Genomic DNA, 17,486 nt, shown 5'->3' with positions numbered 1-17,486 from the left:
TAGCTCTTTATTTCATTAAACTTCACGAAATTCGTTTGCAATGCGTGCCAACTGGACATTAAATGTGGGATTAACGCTTAAGAGGGCGAGAGCCCTGCGCGACACAAAAGCGTTGGGAGGGCCCCAAGGTCGAATGAATGTAGTGAAAGCACTTCACGAACAATAAACCCGAGCGAAAACCTCTGAAGTTCAAATGCTAGTTATTTTATCTTTGAGTGCGCCAAATCAGAACCCCTATTTGAGTCTCCCAGCAAGGCAGCAACAAGTTCTGTTTTCGAGATTGAGAGAACTCAGGTGTTTACCAAAGAGTTGCACTTCCGAGTCTGTGGTTTGTTCCGCTTTGTCGCTGCAATATAAGATGAAATAGTTACAGTCCATTCGAATTCTTTGCCTGTAGGCCAAGCGCATGCCCAGAACTGCTAGATAGAGCCAGATGACCGTGTGCGCAGACAGTAAATGTTTTGACCCTCAAGGTACTGCCGAGAAGCAAGGCCAAAGGCCAGCGCTTCACATGTTTTTATTTAAAGGCTCTAGTGGCAGAAAACACATGAATTCCAGGTTTTAAACTCTCGCGATTCTCACCGTACGTTTTTTGCTGCGTGCAGCTGCACGAAAATGTTCAAATGCAGTGAAAACGCCTGATCTAACAGTATAATTCTAAAGTGCCAAGTCATTAAAAGCGCCAAAGTGAGTTTGATGCCTTGTTTCTGTGTTTTGCGTGCTCCTCAAAGGACTTCTTCATTCAGCACCTGCCAAGCCGCCTCTAGGCACAAGTGAAGGACAAGGGGCGCTTCAGAAGTGCACAGAGATAAAGTTGCGGTGCAGCTAAACAAGTGCAAGATGTTGACATGGGGCGGAGTGTCTTGATGTTTGGAAGCAGAACAGAAAGAAGACCTGTTCATTCGCTTCTAATTCGTGTAAATTGAGCTTATTGGTTCTACGTATCGCGTTGCTTTGTTTCTGCGATGTTATTGCTGACAGTGCCAGTCTAAAACTGCCACTTCAAACCCTCGAATGCTGGACTTGAGACCTTCAAGCCCCTTCCGTCAGATCCTAAAACCTAAGCCCTAAATCTTGACTGAATTGTAACCCCTACGCCTCAAAACGGTAATGTATATCCGCACTGCATACGTGCACTATTGAAAGTGCTGATTTGAGAAAGAAATAGTTACATTTCCTCCCCTGTACACTTTTGCAATGCAAAGTAGTCAGCCTGTCCAGTTTTGTTTTCTTTTTCCCAGTCTGATTCTGTTGCAGCATACACAGCTGACGAAGATCTCTAAGTTGCTTTCACCGTCGATCCTGCATTTCAGTATGCTACTGCTGTTCTTTTATCATTAATTTTTCCTCTGATGAATTCTGTTAAGCTTCATATATAAAATTCGCTTGCTATCTACCCCTCCAGTTCTGTGCCTTCTACCTGGCTGCGTTGTAAGCCGGTGATTCTCTGCAGTTTTCTTGTACCGTGGCCTTGAAATACCCATTTGCCGCAAATATTGAGCTGTTTGTTGTTGAAACTAAATATATATTTCCCCGAAAGTGATTTTCATCATTCTAATGCACTTTATTTTGCGATCGTTTCAGTTCCGCTGCTGACTCCAGCCATGAATCTGGTCCCGTCTGTGAAAGGCTTTTCAAAGCGAACATGCTGCAGGTGACCTTTTGGCTCTCTCCAATGCCTTCATTCGAAAGGCCTTTTATTAAATTGCGGTTTTATGTCAGAGACAGAGAAGTATGCTTATCTGTGCACGCCCACACGGGGCAGCAAGACTCACACCATTTCGCACTACTACAAATACGTGTTCACGTCTTATTCGTCGTGCGTGGGAGGCTTTTCTGTGTTGCCATTGAACTCCTCCCTCCAGTGTTTTAGTTTGCTTCTATATGAAGCCACAAATTGAATTGAACTCCACGGCTGCTAGCCCCGTCCCCTGAAATATCTGCTTTTCAATGCCAGAATCAACTGAAAAGTTCCCAGTTCTGCTGAGAATAAGAGTGCAAATATCTCTGACTATTTCTGAGGGGAAATCGTTCCCCCTGCAACGCAGAGACTAGCTGTTCCAGTAGTGAAAAGCTCACACCTAATTCGCTGTTCCGAAGTTCATTGATTCCAAGTGGTACATGCATTCATAAATAATGTGCTTGTTAGTTTCTTGTATTTGCTGGCTGAGATTCCTTCATCAATCCACGCGGTCACATCGTGCAGATCGCATCACGAGTGTTACGGTGGGGGTCACGCTCGTGAAGCAAATGCTACATCAACAAATGAAATACTGGTAAAAAACATGATTAACTGACACCATTATATGCATCCTTGCCTCATAATATATGAACATGCAATACATTGCTCCTTTACAGGGACGAAAAGACCTGAGACTTGCAGAAGCCATGTCAGAACGTGGCGTTGCAAAACGAATCGTCCACGCGATCTCACTCTTGGAGTTTAAGAAACCTTAAATAGGGACAAATATTAGGGGCAAACAACACCGAACGCTTATCAATTAATTCTGAATTATACACAAGGAGGCTGTAAACCTGTAAGGGGAGGTGGCAAATTGCCAGAACAAAGCTGTACCATTGGTTCGGATCAGCCAAAGTAGGCGCCCCAGGAAGCCTTCCCAGTGTAATTGACAGTAAAATTTCACGAAAAATTGTTCAAACTGAATGAAAAACCAACAAAGCAGTTTCTTTGCAAGTGTTTGAAGTCTTCCTCTTTTTGTGCGAGGTGCCCTGATTTATAAGTGAAATCGGCCGGGGATGGATTTCTAATAGATCGGCCGGGGATGGATTTCTTATATTTTTTCCTGCCATCCGTCAACTTAGGCTTAGAGTGAAGAGGAAATTGAATTTGTTTCATTGCTTGAGTATGAAGGTACACAGTATTCAGCTTGTAGACGCATCTGTAGTGATGGATGCAATGTACGACCACAACTTATTCAGGGATGAATACTCCTCGAATAACAGTAAATAAGCCCTTTTTGCAGGTAGAAAGCAAGATAAAGAATATCCTGTCTTGCCGGATCCTTTAGTTTCAAGCTTTCAGGCGTAGGTATGTCCTGCACGATAAGACGTGCAGACACCGGGTTCCACCCACATGGCAGAAAAAGGCGCAGCTTTTATAAAATGAGAAGGAGAAAAAAATTCGAGACAGAATGCTACCAAAGAAGGCCTGGAGAGAGCGTGGCCATCTGCACGCGTTGTGCACTTGCCGCCACTGCTGCTGAGGAATTCAGAAAAGTGTTGCTTCGAGCTGCGAGCTCCATTGGGCTTCCCTTCGCTGTTTGTGGTTAAAGCGAAGGTTTATTTCGGCCTTTAGTCCGACTATCAGGGAAATTGGGAAAATTATTGGCGAGTCGAGACACTTGATATTTCTTCTTCGTGCTCTGTGGAAAGTGCGGCGCGCTGGATGCGTACGTTCAAACGCTATTCGTTCCTATGTAGGCCATGTTTTCGTTTTTAACCTTTACGTTGGGGTTTAACCCCCCGGCAAGGATGCTTTGCACAGCCTCAGGTGGCGCGTGTCAGCTTGCAGCTGCAGCAGAGGATCATGACCACTCCTTTGCACGCGCCAATATAACTATTGCCATCCTGGTGGTGATCTTGTTCCTGACGTTGCTATTTGAAGTGGGTTTTCACGCAAAATGAACGCGAAAGGCGAAGAACGCATGAATGCTTGTTCAGGTGGCGCATGAGGAAATCGTAGAGTATTTGGAACACCGGCGTTTGCACCATGTGGTGAAAGTGGTGGAGGCGATAACGAAAGAGGTGACGGTGCTCGGGTTCATTTCTCTTCTTTTGTTTTTTTTGACGCGTTTCGGAGTGACGATGGCAATAAACGACAAACTGCTTGGCCAAAGTTCCCTCGAGCGCATCGGCATTGCTGAGCTGAAGGAAGAAAGCGGAAACCCCTATGCGGCGCCCACTGTCATATTTGAGCTGTTTGAAAGCGCCCACATTATTGTTTTTCTTTTGCTCGTGACGTTTACAGTCAGTGTGCTTGTGCTTCTCTCAGTTTCGCTCTCGACTACGCAGGAGTGGCGCCAGTAAGCAGCGACACAGGCGAAACGCCGGGGCCGCACTTCACCGCATTTGGCAGGTACGACGAGATGGGCGTGTTCGAGTTTCAGAAGCTCATAGAGAGCGGGCAGCCGTCCGACGCGGCACTTCGTTTTTGGTTTCTCCGGTTTCGATTCATGAATCCGCTGACGCCGTTTGTGCCGCACCAAGAGGGGGACTTCGCCTTCGGGGAGTTTCTGTCGGAGAGGCTTTCCGAGGCGCTGCTGCACATGGTTGAAATACCAGTTTCCACGTGGCTGCTGTTCATCCCGCTGCTGCTGTGTCTGCGGCCGGTCTTCGGCTTCAACCCGACGCCGCTGATGGAGTTTCTGGTCTTCGCCGCCGGGGGCCTTTTGTTTTTCAACTTGTTTCTCTTTTGGAGGCTGGAAACCATCATGAACTACCACACGCCGAGCAGCAAGGAGATCAGCGAGTACCTGCAGGCGCTGGCGCAGCCCCGGAAAGCTGCGCAGCTGCCGCAAGCGCCCCTCGAGCTGCTGCCCCCGATCACGAGAAACGGAGCTCTTTGTGGCTTAATTAGAGGCGCCCGAGTGATGAATGCGCAGGAGTCTTTGTTTATTTTGGGCCCGCGAGGAGTTCCGGCGCTGCGGACTTTGATTCAACTTTCGCTGTCGCTGCACGTGGTGGCCGTCACAGTCACTGCGAAGCTGCTGCTGTCGCCGCACTACCAGCACGTGATGTTCGCAGTGCTTGGCTACTGGAGCGGCTTCGCCCCCCTGCTGATTCTGCTGCTCAGCATGGGCCTTTTTCCCGCAATTGCCACGAACTTCACTCTCCTCAGCAACATCGGCTCTCTCGCCAGCCGCCAGGCCATTGCTGCCAGCGCCCACAGAGTTCAGCTGCAGCAGCTCGAGCGCCAGTACCAGATTCTGCAGTTTCTGCGTTTCAGGGCCGACACTTTCTTCGCTTCCCACCCCGGCCGCGCCATGGGCGAAATCGAAGAGGCCAACCAGATCTACAGCAGCCTCCCTCCAGAAGTGCAAAAGGGCTACCAAGACGTGTTCCACGCATTCGCAAAAATCGACGTCGAACCCAGAATTTCCCTCGAAAACATTTTCAAAATGATCGAGGCTTTCGCCCTCGAAGAGAGGATACCCGACTGCAGAGCGAAAGCAGGTGAAACTCGGATCTCTGGGATGCTCCAGGAAGCAGCAAACGTCTGCCAAATTTCATCTTCGAAATTCAGAAGGATGGGTGGAAGCGTTTGACGCCTCGCGGAGACTCACTTATCCCGCATTTACTGCAGTATGCCGCTTAATTTTTCGAGTTTAAAATAATTACTTCAGCAAGCTAAACAATGCGCGCAACAGATGATCATGCACTTGTTGGAGGATGAGACAAGAGCCTCACTGCCTCCCCACCTCAGGGAAACACAAAAACGCGTAGGCTGGATCTTCTTGTTATTTCTAGACTCCCGAAATCCCTTTTCTGGCGAAAATTCACAGGATCTTTTCGACTTCTTGGATGATGACGCTGACGGCTACGTGACAATGGTGAGGCAGCTGGGTGCACTGAGACGCAGATGCAGTGTACACCCGCACTGCAGCCCGTTTTTGAAGTCGGCGTTTCACAATTATTTATTTAAAAATTTGCAGAACGACTTCTTGGAGAACCTCGAGGGCCTGAGGCCAGCAGCCTCAGAGGAGGAAATTAAGCAGCTGCTCGCCACAATATCCCACGGCGCGCGCGGCGAGCTGGTTGGCTACAACCAGTTGGCGTCGTGGATAGACGAAATGGAAGACCGCGCGAGGGAGTTTCAGCCCAAGGGCTCTTCAATTCGCTAGAGCGGCCAAGAGCCCTGAGGCCTCAGTTGCTGCGCCTCTCGTTCCGCCACCTACTTCTGAGCCCTATGCAGAACTCTCTGGCTCTAAAGCTGCCTCTTCTACTTCTAGCGCCGCACTAACTTGGCCGAACTGCTGCCCGCTCGGAGCTGGGGCCTCGAGCTCTAGAGGCCTTAAAGAAGCAAAATCCATATCACTTCCGCGAGCTGCGGGGCCGGCAGCGCATGCAGCTTGGAGGGACAGAACTGCGCGGGGCCCTCTGGAGAAGCAAATGGGCCAGCTGGCGCGGCCTGCTGCCTCTGCGTCTCTCCCTCCTGCTGCAGACTGCTGCGCCTGCGGGGCCCTCGCGCACTCAAAAACGTGCAGCGAGGGGCCCGCAGCACAGCCCAGAGCCTGAACTCCACTAAGCCTCAGCGGCTCGCCAGGGCTACGCGTAGAGCGCCCTGCGCAGCCACGAGACGTCTCCCAAGTGCCGCGGATTCCGCCGGTGATAGTAAAACAAAACGCCGAAGAACAGCAGACAGACGCTGCCAACCACCAAGTACGCAATCCCCAGAAACGAAGTGCGGCCCCCCAGCCACGACGCCTGGCCTATCACCACGCTCTTCGACCCTGCAGCCAAAACCCACTCCCAGCGCTTTCCCCGCATGCAAGCGTTTGCAAGTGCCCACAAATGCGCCTCTGCAGGTGTCTGTACACCTCCCGTGGATGGTCAGATGCACTCGGGTCACAGACAGAAAGCACCCGCCGGCATCGCCCCGTCAGTGTACATTTCCACCGCAGAAACGCACAATTGCCTGAATACTGCCTAGGCCTGCAAGTACATTTTGGGCACTTCTGAATGGCAAGATAGGCACGAATACGAGGGGCCAAGTGTATAGGCATATTTGTGGGACTGCATATCTGCATCTCCACACCTTCTGCTGCTGAGTAGTGTCTGCGCGAACAGACCTTCAGCAGTGCAAATGCAGATAAGCGCAGATATATCAAAAAGACAAAAGCACACATGCACATGCACTTCTGCAAGCCTGCAAAAATGCAATTCCTGTACTTGCACGCACAGGCACCTGCTAAGTGCCCCTTTTGAACACAACTTAAAAGCCTTGTAAGGCTTGTTTCCCTCACAGAGAGACAAGCGCTGCACGAATTAAAGTTGCGTTCACGAGCGGGGCAGTTGGCCTAAAGAAAAGGAACTGCTTCGCCCAAAGTGACAGCGAGATACGCCGCTCACCCCCGAAGGACTTGACGTCGTAGGTGTTGTTGGTGACCTTGAGGTAGAAGGGCAGCTTCAGGGGCTGCTGAACAAACCGCGCGTACGCCTTGCGAAATACGGGCAAGGGCGCGTCCTTCATCCACACGATGAAGTGGGAGTTCTCGACGCCCCAGCCCACGCCTGCCACAGCGCAGCCGGAACACCTGCTGCATGCAGCGGCGGCGAACTGCATGCATTGTGCAGCGACGGCTGGGAGTGCAAGTGCAAAGGCAAGGGCCCCTCGGGCGGACGCAGACAGCGCTGAAACCCACCGGCCTTCTCCATATGAAGCGAGTCGACGTAGGGCTGGTCGTAGAGCCAAAACTTGACCTTAGAGGCGACGCCTTGCATTTCTTCTTCCGTCGGATTCTTGAAGCTCGAAAGGTCGAAGTTCCAGCAAATTGCATCGCGAGACTCGTCCAGCTCTATCTCCGTCGTTTTGTCTTCACCGACAGCAGAAAACTCGTCTGTGAAAACTGCGGCAGCGCTGAGGCCGCACGGGTGCAAAATGCGCCCGTCCGCCGACTCCACCCGCGGGTCACACGATGAACTCACTTCGGAAGCTGCGGTGAAAACCTTCCCCTGTTTTGCGCAAAACACAGCGAGAAATGCTGAAAAATCCGCGTGAAACGGGACTGTTCCATTAGTTCGATGCAGGCTCTTGCGGCCGCCAGATAAGGTAGAAACAGCAAGCGTTCACTCTCTCTTTGAGCCGTTCTGCAGGCGAAAAAAATGAACGGATTCCCAAAACACGTCCTGCGTCGCTCGGTTGCCAGCAGCTGGATGGATGTCGAACACGGACTGATAAACTCACTCCTAACTGTTTGTCAGACCGGGATTTCATGAAATGCCGGTGATTCTGAAAGTAATTGGACAGTTCGTAGTAGAGCAGCACATCTCCGGTAATCTCCGTGATTGAAGTGTCTGTGCATGTCGAAGCGTCTATCTGCAAAAGGCGCAGTGCCAGACGCAGACTCCGGAATCGAAGATTACAATGCGTGCTTCTGTACTTCGGAAAGGCCTCAGCAGGGAACACAGGAGTCCGTTTAGCGGGGAATGTGCATAGAGAGTACCTTGAGCTCTAGATCGCCCGTCATATTCGTGTAGTCCACTCTACACTCGACGATGGCGCTATTCACAAGGAGTATAACAAGCCCCACAACCACAAAAAGCAAACCCACGCCGAAAAGCGCAAACAAAATACGCCTTGGAGTGAGTAACGGCTCCCAAGTCGACAACCGCTGCTGCATGAAGTCGTCAAGTGCAGCATGAGAGCAACAGTAACATCGGCCACAGCCACAAGTTCGCTTTAATCCATCGCTACATCCCGAGCATCCTCGACGGGCGCGTTGCTGGAACAGACAACGAAGAGATTCAGACAACTGCCAACATAGCATGGATGATTTCTTCAGGCTCCTGGGTGGGTTACTAACCTGCATGTCCTTGGAATGGCTCGTAAGAAGCTCCTGGCTAGATCGCAGTTACCTCATCGGTAGCGTCTATGCATGCATCGGCAGGGCTAGTGCATTGATAACTTACTGATTGATTACGGTCGCGGCTTTCTGCCGGCGACGAATCGGCTGACTCTGTTCGGTTGATCTGCTCGTCGTTCCCCTGGTCATCATGGTCAAGGGGATCATGCTGCACTTCTTCGGCAGCTGGTGTAACTCTTCGCCTGGGCATTCTTTGATCGGCAGCCCGGGACGCCTGGCTGCTCCGCGTTTTCTAAATCGCAGGCGACGCAGCCCTCCCTCAGTCACCGACTGATAGAGAAGCTTAAGTCTCAGCTGATACTGTGGATTCAACCTCCTTGCCAGAAAACCTTCAGTGATTATGGGACTCGAATGTCCTTAGGTTGGCTTGCAATGTCCCACGCGGGTAGCTGAGGCGCCAAAACGCGCAGCTCCGGGACCCAACTAAAGGGTCTGATCCTTAAATTCATGACTCAAATTAACTATTTGTAGCATTTCCTGACATTTCTTTTTCTTCTATTTGATCACTAGAGAATGGGCACAGCTTGGTGAAATGGGGACTAAGGCTGAAACACAGTACGGGGCTTTGTGTCTGTACTTTGTGTTGGGACTTCGGCAGCATGACAACGCGGGACTATCTCAAAATAGTTTCTATAGGAAGAAATGTTTGTTGTAGGACACCAAACAGCTCACATATTCATACGAGGAAGCCTTAAGTAAGCTCCTATCACTGTGACAGCTCATGGTCCGTTAGATCTCAAGGATGCATGGAACGGCTGGCTCGGGGTAGTTTTACTCATGGACGCAGTGTGCCGCCTTAGTTTGTACACGTTTCATTATTTCTGAGCTTTTTGTTTCAAAAGCTAAACCACGAATCTGTGAGCAAGCTGCACCTACAGATTTCAAATCCACACGACAACGGGCATCAGAAGCGAATCTGCAATTGATCGATTGTTACGAAGTGGAGATGAATAATGAGCGTACACACGAAAGTTTTCTAAACTAAACTATGTGTGCACTACAAGAAACCGAACTTTCTAAGTATATGCGTATAGCGGGCTAGGGAACACATGCTCCGAGGAAAGTACGGTGAATTCATTCTTTGCAAAATAACATCGTGTCAACAACAAGAATCTTTTCAAAAATGGATGAAAAACGTTTTTTGCACTGAAGCCGCAGCAGCCGAGCAGTAGTGTCGGCAGCTGGATTCAGGCTCTCGTGTGATCTGATAGTTGAGCGAGGCGACTGAAGTGATATCTACAATTAAGTTGCGTGTTGATGACTGCACTACTGCGATGGTCGAAAGATACACAAAAGTGCTGAAGACGGCAAAAACTACCTGCGGACTGATTTGACCACTAATCAATTAGTCCTCTACATGTTTCCACTCCAACTCCAATGGCTTATTGGTGTCTGTGTGGACCGAAATTAAAAAAAGCGAAGGGAGGCATTTGGAGGAACAACGTGTTGGAGAATTCCGGCGGCGATCAATTACATGTCACGATTAGCCTTAAGGCGCAGAACGCGTGAGCGAACGCTGAGGAAGCTATCGGCCATCCTCTGGTTGACCTGAATAAGAAAACAATATGAGCGTTTGGCAGATCGGTTGAGTTGCTGATCATTCCTTACTTCGGTGTTGAACTCGCCACCCATCATCTCAGCTATTGGGTCCGTCACGAGGCTCTTCTTGGACTGCATCATTTCGGCTGGCATGGGCTCATTGGCGGTTTCGCCCATCTCTGCAGCGACTGGGGCCGCATTCTGTTTGTTGATGAATGGATTATCACAGGTTGCTTGCCAGCTTTTGCGAAAAGTTCTCTCTTACCGAAGCTGTTTCACTCGCAGACACCTCCTGGTGCAAAATGTCAGAATGAGAACGTTGAATCTAAGGAAGAACTTCGGCTGAATTTACCGATGCTTCCGGGCCTCCTGTGATCTCGCTCATCTTTGAGGCGTCGCTCTGGGGAGGACTGGCGTCAGTCTGAGGTTTCCAAGTAAGTTTGCACCCATTGAGTTCGCTGTGTTGTTGGGCATATACTTACGTCAGCTTTCGTCAAAGTGCTACCATCTCCAGTTTCCGCAGGAGCTGGTGCTCCTTGGCGAAGGCTGTCAGCTGTAGGGTCGAAGTGCAATACGAAAGCTGTGGATCACCATTCGCAATCGGTTTCGTACCAACTTCCGCTGCAGGCTTTTCCTGAAAGGAGGCGTTTGGTTTGAAATCCGGACATCTACTTAATCGTAGCTGATTCTTACTTGTTCCCCCGTAAGTGAAGCGTCGTTGATGTCCGTGGCCGTGGTCCTCGTAGTCACAGCCTCGTGCAACGGGACGGGAGGAACATAGGTATCTTCTTCCGCTTTTGCGCTGACGCACAGCCAGGCGGCGAAGACGAGACACGAGGTATAGCGCTTCATTTTCCAGAATCGTTTGGCAATCACTTCGTGTACACGAACAACTCTGGTTGGCATGCGGCGCCCGAGGCCACAGTGTCACCAGGCCTTGTGTCAATACACCACGAATCGACGGCAGTACTTTGCATTCGACACTTCTTACACCCCCTTTCATTTCTACGGTTATTTTTGTTTCTTCTAAAGAATGTTGCTTTAGAACCTAGTTTGAGTAGTGTGACTCCGTTCGAAACTGACCCCGGCTGGACCATGAAGCTGCGGCTTCCTCAGCCTGGGGCCCTGTGAATTCATCCACATTGTCGGTGTTCTCAAAAGATACTGTCACTCACCTAGACTAAACAAATTCAATTCTTTCGTGAAGGTACTCATGAGAAAATGGATGATGTCAGTTCGCCTAGACAAGATCCCGCCCGCCGACAGACCACCGACGATCGGCGGCGGTCACAGCCTTCCGATGAAAACAAGGACAGAAACGAAAATACTAGCTATGACTTCAAGTCTCATTTATGTGGACAAAAGCTAGATCCAACTTCTGAGAGGATCGTTCGGTTAACCTACTTGTACGGTGGCGTACATGGCGCTATCGACCAGCTCCTTCCCGCCTGTTTCAAAGCTCTTGAGAGGGACATGGGATTCTCTCCCCAGTCCCTAGGTGCTCTATCTTCTGCCACCCGCATATCTCACGTCTTAACCTGCCCCATTTGGGGATTCATCATCGATTGCTGCGGTCGCAGACGCATATTCTCTTCTTCAGCCCTCGGTTGGGGCGCAGCAACGAGCGCCCTTCTCTACATCACCCAGAAATGGCAAGTCTTGCCACTAATGTGCGTTCTCGGTATCTTTATGGCAGCCATGGGCCCCCTGTCACAGAAAGTGATTGCACAGGAGGTCCCCGAGAACGATCGCGGTCGAAGTTTCGGCATCTTGCACTTTTTTCAATCTTTCGGCAGAGTTCTGTCTCTTACTATTACGACATCTGCATCTGGACTCGCAATGTGGGGAATTGAAGGATGGAGGCATGCTATGGTTGGTTTCGGGATGATTTCCATATTAACTGGAATCTTACTTGGGTGCCGGATCACAGATTGTCCACACCAGCGCAAACGGCAGAAAGAAAAAGGTCACTGGTTTCCCCTCAGTGAAACAGCCTATGTGTTTCGGAATGGAAGCGTATGGGTTATGCTGCTTATGGTGAGCTGAGCAGCTAGACACCTCGCAATGCGTTCCACTTGAATAATCCTCGATTCAAATTTTTCGAATCCTAGCTCGCATGACTGTGACGTGTCGCTGCTGCGTTCAGGGGATTCTGAACGGAATCCCTCGCTCTGCAATTCATTTTTCGACGATGTATTTCCAGTACTGCAGCATTCCAGATTGGTGGGCCTCGTTCATCGTGTCGTCCAGCTGGATCGCAGCGATGGTGGTTGCGCCGGTGATTGGGTGCACCGGCGACTTCATACATTCTCGATACCCCTACCACGGGCGGCAGTGTTTGGCGCAGATCTGCATAGTGGCGCGTTGCATCCTGATGACTATTATGTTAACGTGTGTGCCAAGAGAAGCGACCTCGCTGGGCACATTTGTAATCCTGGCTGTTCTGATGGGCTTCTTGGCCGGCTGGCCCGGAGTGGGGGTCAACCGTCCCATTCTCACGGAAATCGTTTATCCAGAGCACCGGGCCACGACTTTCGCCCTGGTGAGTGCAGAGCCGTTTCCGTTCCGCGTGGCTTTGCGCCTCTGGCTGCAACAGCCTTCTGAATGCTGCTGATTTCGTTGCAGAAGCTGTTGCTTTTCCTGCCTTTTGGCAGTCACCCTTTGTGTCAGTGAGAGCAGAACAGCGGGGAAACTGCACGGAATTCGAATCTGCTGCTGCTGCTTTTCAGGTTTCCTGCCTCGAGGGCGTCGGAGCCGCTGCTCTGGGCGCGCCCATTGTTGGCTATTTGTGCGAAAACGTGTTTGGCTACGTCAAGCCGCCCCACGGTGGGCTGCTGGCAGCAGCCCCGGCGGAGTCTGTTCGCGTGGGAAACGCCCGCGCGATATCTTTGGCGATGTTGTGCATGACTGTGGGGCCCTGGTTGCTCACGATTGTGGCTTACGGGATCCTCCACCTCACCTACAAGTCTGACAGCCGCCACGGCTCGGCCCTTGCAGGTTCGTGCGCCTCTCCGGGCGTTCGCAGGCCTCTTTGATCTTGCCGTTTTCTTGCTGCTGTTGCCTCTCCGGAACGTTTTGCTGTTCTTTTGAGGCGGCGTTTGCTGCTCTGTGCTGCTGTCTTTTGCGCAGCTACAGGCGACGCGGAGTCGGCTTCGTCGCCCGTCGTGGGGGGGCCGCAGAGGAGCGAAACTCTTCCGCTCGTCACGAAGTAAGTTGCCGAGGAAGAAAGAAAAATGCGAGGAGGAACGGCAAAGGAAGCAGCAGCGGCAGCGCGCCGCTGCGGCTCCAGCAAGATCGTTAAAAGCTGCACTGCACAGCGGCCTGCGGCGGCGCTGCTGCGTCGCCGCGGGCCGGTCGAAAGAAGCTTTCAGGGCTGCGAAAAACGAAACACAAGTTTGAATTTCAGTTGCTGGCGAGTGCGGAGGAGGCGCCGAGGATGGCAGCCGCCAGGCGTTGACAACCCGCCGCGCTCTGTCGGCGTTCGACAACCGGCGGCGAACTGCCGGCGGCGAAGTTGCGGACACAAGTGCAAAAGAGCGCGGCCGCTGCTGCGGCTGGACTCCGCAGCGGGGAACCGCAGCGCCTTGCGCCGGTCGAAAGGCGCAAGCCATTCTTGCACTGGCGAGGTGGGGGGCTGCGTCGGAGTCCGGGCCTTTTCGCGGCGGCGAGCTGCGTTTGCGCGTCGCGTCTGTGCACTGCGCGCGCAAAAGCGGAGAAGAAGACGTTTGGGCGGCAGCAAGCAACGCGAAGGCCGCCCGGCTGCGCCGCAGCCGCAGCCGCAGCCGCAGCCGCAGCCGCAGCCGCAGCAGCAGCAGCAGCGGCAGCGGCAGCGGGCCGTCAAGAGAAGTGCAAGTAGGGCAGCGCGCGGGCGTCGAGCCCGAGGAGCGCGACGAGGGCGGCGGGAAGCGCGGCGACGGGGTGGAGGGGCTGGAGCGCGCGGGCGCCGCGGACCAAGCCGAGGGCCGCGAGCGCGAAGAAGGTGTGGAAGGCGTCGGCGACGTCGCCGGGGCGGTCCGCAAAGCCCCCGAAGCCGAAGTCCTGGGCGGCGAGGACGAAGCGGGCGAGGCGCGGCGCGTCGGCCGCGGAGTCGTAGCCGAGGAGCTTGAGGGCGGCGAAGATCCAGAAGGAGTAGCAGACGTCGGGGGCCTTCTCGGGGCGGCCGTTGAAGCCGCCGGCGGGGGTCTGGCGGGCGAGCAGCCAGCGCGCAGTTTTGCTGCGGTCGACGGCCCAGAGGCCGCCGCAGAGCTCCAGCGCGGCGAGGCAGCAGAACGCCGCTGCGGCGTGGGACTCCCCCCCCGGCACCCAGGCGCAGCCGCCGTCCTCGTTCAGCAGCTGCAGCAGGAAGCGCGCTTCGCTGCTGCGCGCCTCCGCAGAGAGCGCCCCCAGCAGCCACAGGCTCGCCAGCCCGCAGTAGGAGAAGCGGCAGTCGGCTTCGCCCCCCGCGGCGCTCAGGAAGCCGCCGCCCGGCTGCTGCAGGCTCTGCACCCACGCTGCTGTCTTCGCTGCGCTCGGCAGCAGCTGCAGCCGCCCCAGGCCCACCAGCAGCAGCAGCGCGTAGTGCGTCGACGCCAGCTGCGCCTCCTGGCACACGTCCGCGCTGAAGCCCCCGCACGGCTGCAGGCACCGCAGCACGAACTCGCACACCGCGTCCTCGCGCGACTCCAGCAAGCGGTCCAGACCCGCGCTCCCGCTGCTCCCGCCGCCGCCGCTGCTGCTGCTGCTGCTGCTGCTGCTGCTGCTGCTGCTGCTGCAGGGGGGGAAGGCGCGGGCGTCGGGCGCGCCGGGGCTGGATTCCGCGGCGTCGCAAGAGCCCTCGCTGCTCTCCGGGACGGGAACGCTGCTGCTGCTGCTGCTGCTGCTGCTGCTGCTGCTGCTGCTGCTGCTGCTGCTGCTGTTGGCTGCTGCTGCTGCCGCGGCCTGGTGGAGGAGGCGCCGGTTCTTGCGGCTCTGGAGGCCGAGGAGCCAGAGGGCGTTGGTGGCCCAGTAAGCGCCGCCCATCTTCGTCGAGGCCCCGAAGAAGGCCTCCATGGTGAAGGGGTCCGCGCCCAGCCCCAAGAGGTACTTCGCGTGCAACTTGGCAAGCAGCGGCGGCCAATCCGGATCCAGAGAGACCTCCGCCGGCACTTCGTCTCCCAGGGCCTCTTCTATCAGCCGCTGCAGCTCCTCTTCCCTTGGGGAAGCCTCCGCCTCGCTCGTCGTGTCGGGGGGCCCCCACGAAGGCAGCAGCCGCACCGCAGCCTCCATCTTTTCCCGGGGCCCCCCCCCGGCATCCCCGGGCCTGAGGCCCTCTGCAGAACGCCCAGAGGCCCCTGGATCCATGCTCCGGGTTTTAACGCGGGAGACCCAACGGTAGCCGGCGGATCGCCTGCCCGCCTTCTACTTGCGTACCGAAGCAGCAGCGGCGACGCGATCTGCCGGCAGAAAGGCCTCGGCCGCCAGCTTGACGCGCAACTTTCAAAAGCTTAATCGAATCCAGCTATGAAACCTACTCAAATAGCACCCACGCCGTCGCAGCCGACCAGGCTCAGCGCGAGGAGGCTCCGGGGAGCAGGCGGCTAATGGGCGCAGCGTCAGCCGGCCAGCAGAGGAGAACACGCTCCGTTCTTTGCGCTTTTCAGAAATAAAGTTGAAATTAAACCTTTTTAGCGTTTCCCCCCGAAATACCTACGGTGGTCTCCCGCTGAACAGAGGAGGGAGGCCACCGCGCGACTTTGCGCAGACACCGCTGAGATCTGAACCTCTGCGGGACGTTGAATAGCCGGTTTCTGGTGGCGCGCGCAAGATTTCTGCGTCATTTCCTTCGGAAATTCGAATGAAGTATGAAATAAACCGCAATTGTCTGTCGCGATCTTCCCGAGTTCCCGTTTTTCGGCCCGGTTTCCCCCTCCGTGGCCGCCGACGCGCCACTGCACCAAACCTGAACACCCCCGATCCGCGCCCCCATGAACTCCATAGACCGCCAGCCCGTGCCCCTGGGGGGCTCGCGAGTCCCCGAGTCCATGGGGGGCCCCAGCTGCCCCCCTTGGCAAGAGCTGGCTGAGCAGCAGCAGCAGCAGCCCTGCGAGGGCTTCGGCCCCGCCTGCGAGCTCGTGCTGTCGCTGCGGGAGCAGATTGGCGCCATGAAGAAGCAGCTCTCCAACTTGGCCGTGCCCATGAAGGCTTACATCTACAGCACCGCGGGTAACTGCAGCAGCAGCAGCAGCAGCAGCAGCAGCCCGGTTAGCCCGCCCCCGGGAGCAGCAGCAGCAGAAACTGCTGCAGCAAAAGCGCCATCCCGCCTCTTACACAGCACACACTTCTGTTCTCGACACAGTTCCTTTGTCGGTATAGTCATTTTGGGTTTCTTCTGCGTTGTGCTGCTGCTGTTTGTGCTGCTGCTGCTGCTGCTGTTGCTGCTGCTGGTGTTTCTGCTGTTGTTGTTGCTGCTGTTGTGCAGCGCCTGACCGTTCCGCCATCGAGAGCGCGTTGGGCGCTGTGGACGACGCGGCAGCAGCAATCGGGTCTGCAGCAGCGGCAGCAGCAGAAGCAGCAGCAGCAGACCCCTGCCTGCCCGCAGAAGTGAAGGCCGAAGCTGCCAAAGTCCTCAATGCTGTTCGCTGCGACGTTGCGCAGCAGTCCGCAGACAGCCGGGCCCTGTGCCTGGTCACAGCAGACAAGGCAGATGCAGACGCAGCCAAGCGCCAGCAGCAGCAGCAGCAGCAGCAGCAGCAGCAGCGAGAGCAGCAGCAGCAGGAACAGGAACAGCGGGCCGAGCAGCAGCAGCAGGAGCAGCAGTCACAGCTGCAGGCACAGCAGCCGCAGGGCGAGCAGCAGGCGCAGCAGCAGCAGGCAGAGCAGCAGCAGCAGCAGCAGCAGCAGGAAGCGCGGATGCCGCGGCCGCAGTTTGCAAAGGAGCTGTACGGCGATTTCAATTTGCTGCTGGGCCCCATCACTCGCCGGCTGTTTGCAGCTCAAACGAAGCTCTTGGCCTTAATTAAAAATATCAAAAAGAACAAAAGATCTTTTAGTTGTGAAGAAGAAGAAACGAACAACTAAGTGCTGCAGGCCACTGAGGTGTACGTACACCTCGCTTCCTTTTGGCTTCAATTAGTTTTTCTTCTGTCCGCCTTCTTGTCTTTTTGTGTGCTTCGCTGCTGATGGCAGCAGCAGCAGGGGCAGCAGCAGCAGCACCTGCTGCTGCTGCTGCTGCTGCTTTCCACTTTTGCACTTTTCCAAATTTTATTTCGTGCGGAGCCGAACTGGGGTGTACGTACACCGCGCCACCTCCACACCAACGCCTCAGCAGCAAAGAGCCACACACTTGTGGCTAGCCACAGCTAGCCACAGCTAGCTATGGCTAGCTGC

At 54.3% G+C, this 17,486-nt stretch overlaps 7 protein-coding genes across 7 annotated transcripts; 4 read left to right on the top strand and 3 right to left on the bottom strand.

Moving 5' to 3' along the window:
- Positions 1-3,492: 3,492 nt before the first annotated feature.
- On the top strand, positions 3,493-4,047 carry ETH_00015745 (uncharacterized protein; the record flags this gene model as incomplete). Its single annotated transcript, XM_013374637.1, has 2 exons — positions 3,493-3,624; positions 3,682-4,047. The coding sequence occupies 2 exons, from the start codon at positions 3,493-3,495 to the stop codon at positions 4,045-4,047; spliced, it is 498 nt and encodes a 165-aa protein (XP_013230091.1).
- A 59-nt stretch (positions 4,048-4,106) lies between these two features.
- Positions 4,107-5,861, top strand: ETH_00015740 (uncharacterized protein; the record flags this gene model as incomplete). Its single annotated transcript, XM_013374636.1, has 3 exons — positions 4,107-5,234; positions 5,388-5,570; positions 5,673-5,861. The coding sequence occupies 3 exons, from the start codon at positions 4,107-4,109 to the stop codon at positions 5,859-5,861; spliced, it is 1,500 nt and encodes a 499-aa protein (XP_013230090.1).
- A 424-nt stretch (positions 5,862-6,285) lies between these two features.
- ETH_00015735 (LEM3 / CDC50 family protein, putative) lies at positions 6,286-8,793 on the bottom strand (the record flags this gene model as incomplete). The annotated part of the gene is made up of 6 exons (XM_013374635.1): positions 6,286-6,470; positions 7,090-7,251; positions 7,383-7,692; positions 7,925-8,056; positions 8,184-8,462; positions 8,650-8,793. The coding sequence occupies 6 exons, from the start codon at positions 8,791-8,793 to the stop codon at positions 6,286-6,288; spliced, it is 1,212 nt and encodes a 403-aa protein (XP_013230089.1).
- Positions 8,794-10,073: 1,280 nt separating this feature from the next.
- On the bottom strand, positions 10,074-10,994 carry ETH_00015730 (uncharacterized protein; the record flags this gene model as incomplete). Its single annotated transcript, XM_013374634.1, has 4 exons — positions 10,074-10,151; positions 10,212-10,343; positions 10,495-10,563; positions 10,836-10,994. 4 exons carry the CDS (start codon positions 10,992-10,994, stop codon positions 10,074-10,076), a joined length of 438 nt encoding a protein of 145 aa, XP_013230088.1.
- A 369-nt stretch (positions 10,995-11,363) lies between these two features.
- ETH_00015725 (uncharacterized protein) lies at positions 11,364-13,354 on the top strand (the record flags this gene model as incomplete). Its single annotated transcript, XM_013374633.1, has 4 exons — positions 11,364-12,179; positions 12,289-12,684; positions 12,872-13,139; positions 13,272-13,354. The coding sequence occupies 4 exons, from the start codon at positions 11,364-11,366 to the stop codon at positions 13,352-13,354; spliced, it is 1,563 nt and encodes a 520-aa protein (XP_013230087.1).
- A 625-nt stretch (positions 13,355-13,979) lies between these two features.
- On the bottom strand, positions 13,980-15,461 carry ETH_00015720 (geranylgeranyl transferase type II beta subunit, putative; the record flags this gene model as incomplete). Its single annotated transcript, XM_013374632.1, has 1 exon — positions 13,980-15,461. One exon carries the CDS (start codon positions 15,459-15,461, stop codon positions 13,980-13,982), a length of 1,482 nt encoding a protein of 493 aa, XP_013230086.1.
- Positions 15,462-16,084: 623 nt separating this feature from the next.
- On the top strand, positions 16,085-17,177 carry ETH_00015715 (uncharacterized protein; the record flags this gene model as incomplete). Its single annotated transcript, XM_013374631.1, has 2 exons — positions 16,085-16,322; positions 16,579-17,177. 2 exons carry the CDS (start codon positions 16,085-16,087, stop codon positions 17,175-17,177), a joined length of 837 nt encoding a protein of 278 aa, XP_013230085.1.
- Between the last annotated feature and the right edge of the window lie 309 nt (positions 17,178-17,486).

The sequence above is a fragment of the Eimeria tenella genome, genomic scaffold, assembly GCF_000499545.2.
Source record: "Eimeria tenella Houghton genomic scaffold, Eth_scaff22, whole genome shotgun sequence".
Taxonomy (NCBI): Eukaryota; Apicomplexa; class Conoidasida; order Eucoccidiorida; family Eimeriidae; genus Eimeria; species Eimeria tenella.
Note: the sequence above shows the minus strand (reverse complement) of the source record. Positions and strands in the feature narration are given on the sequence as shown.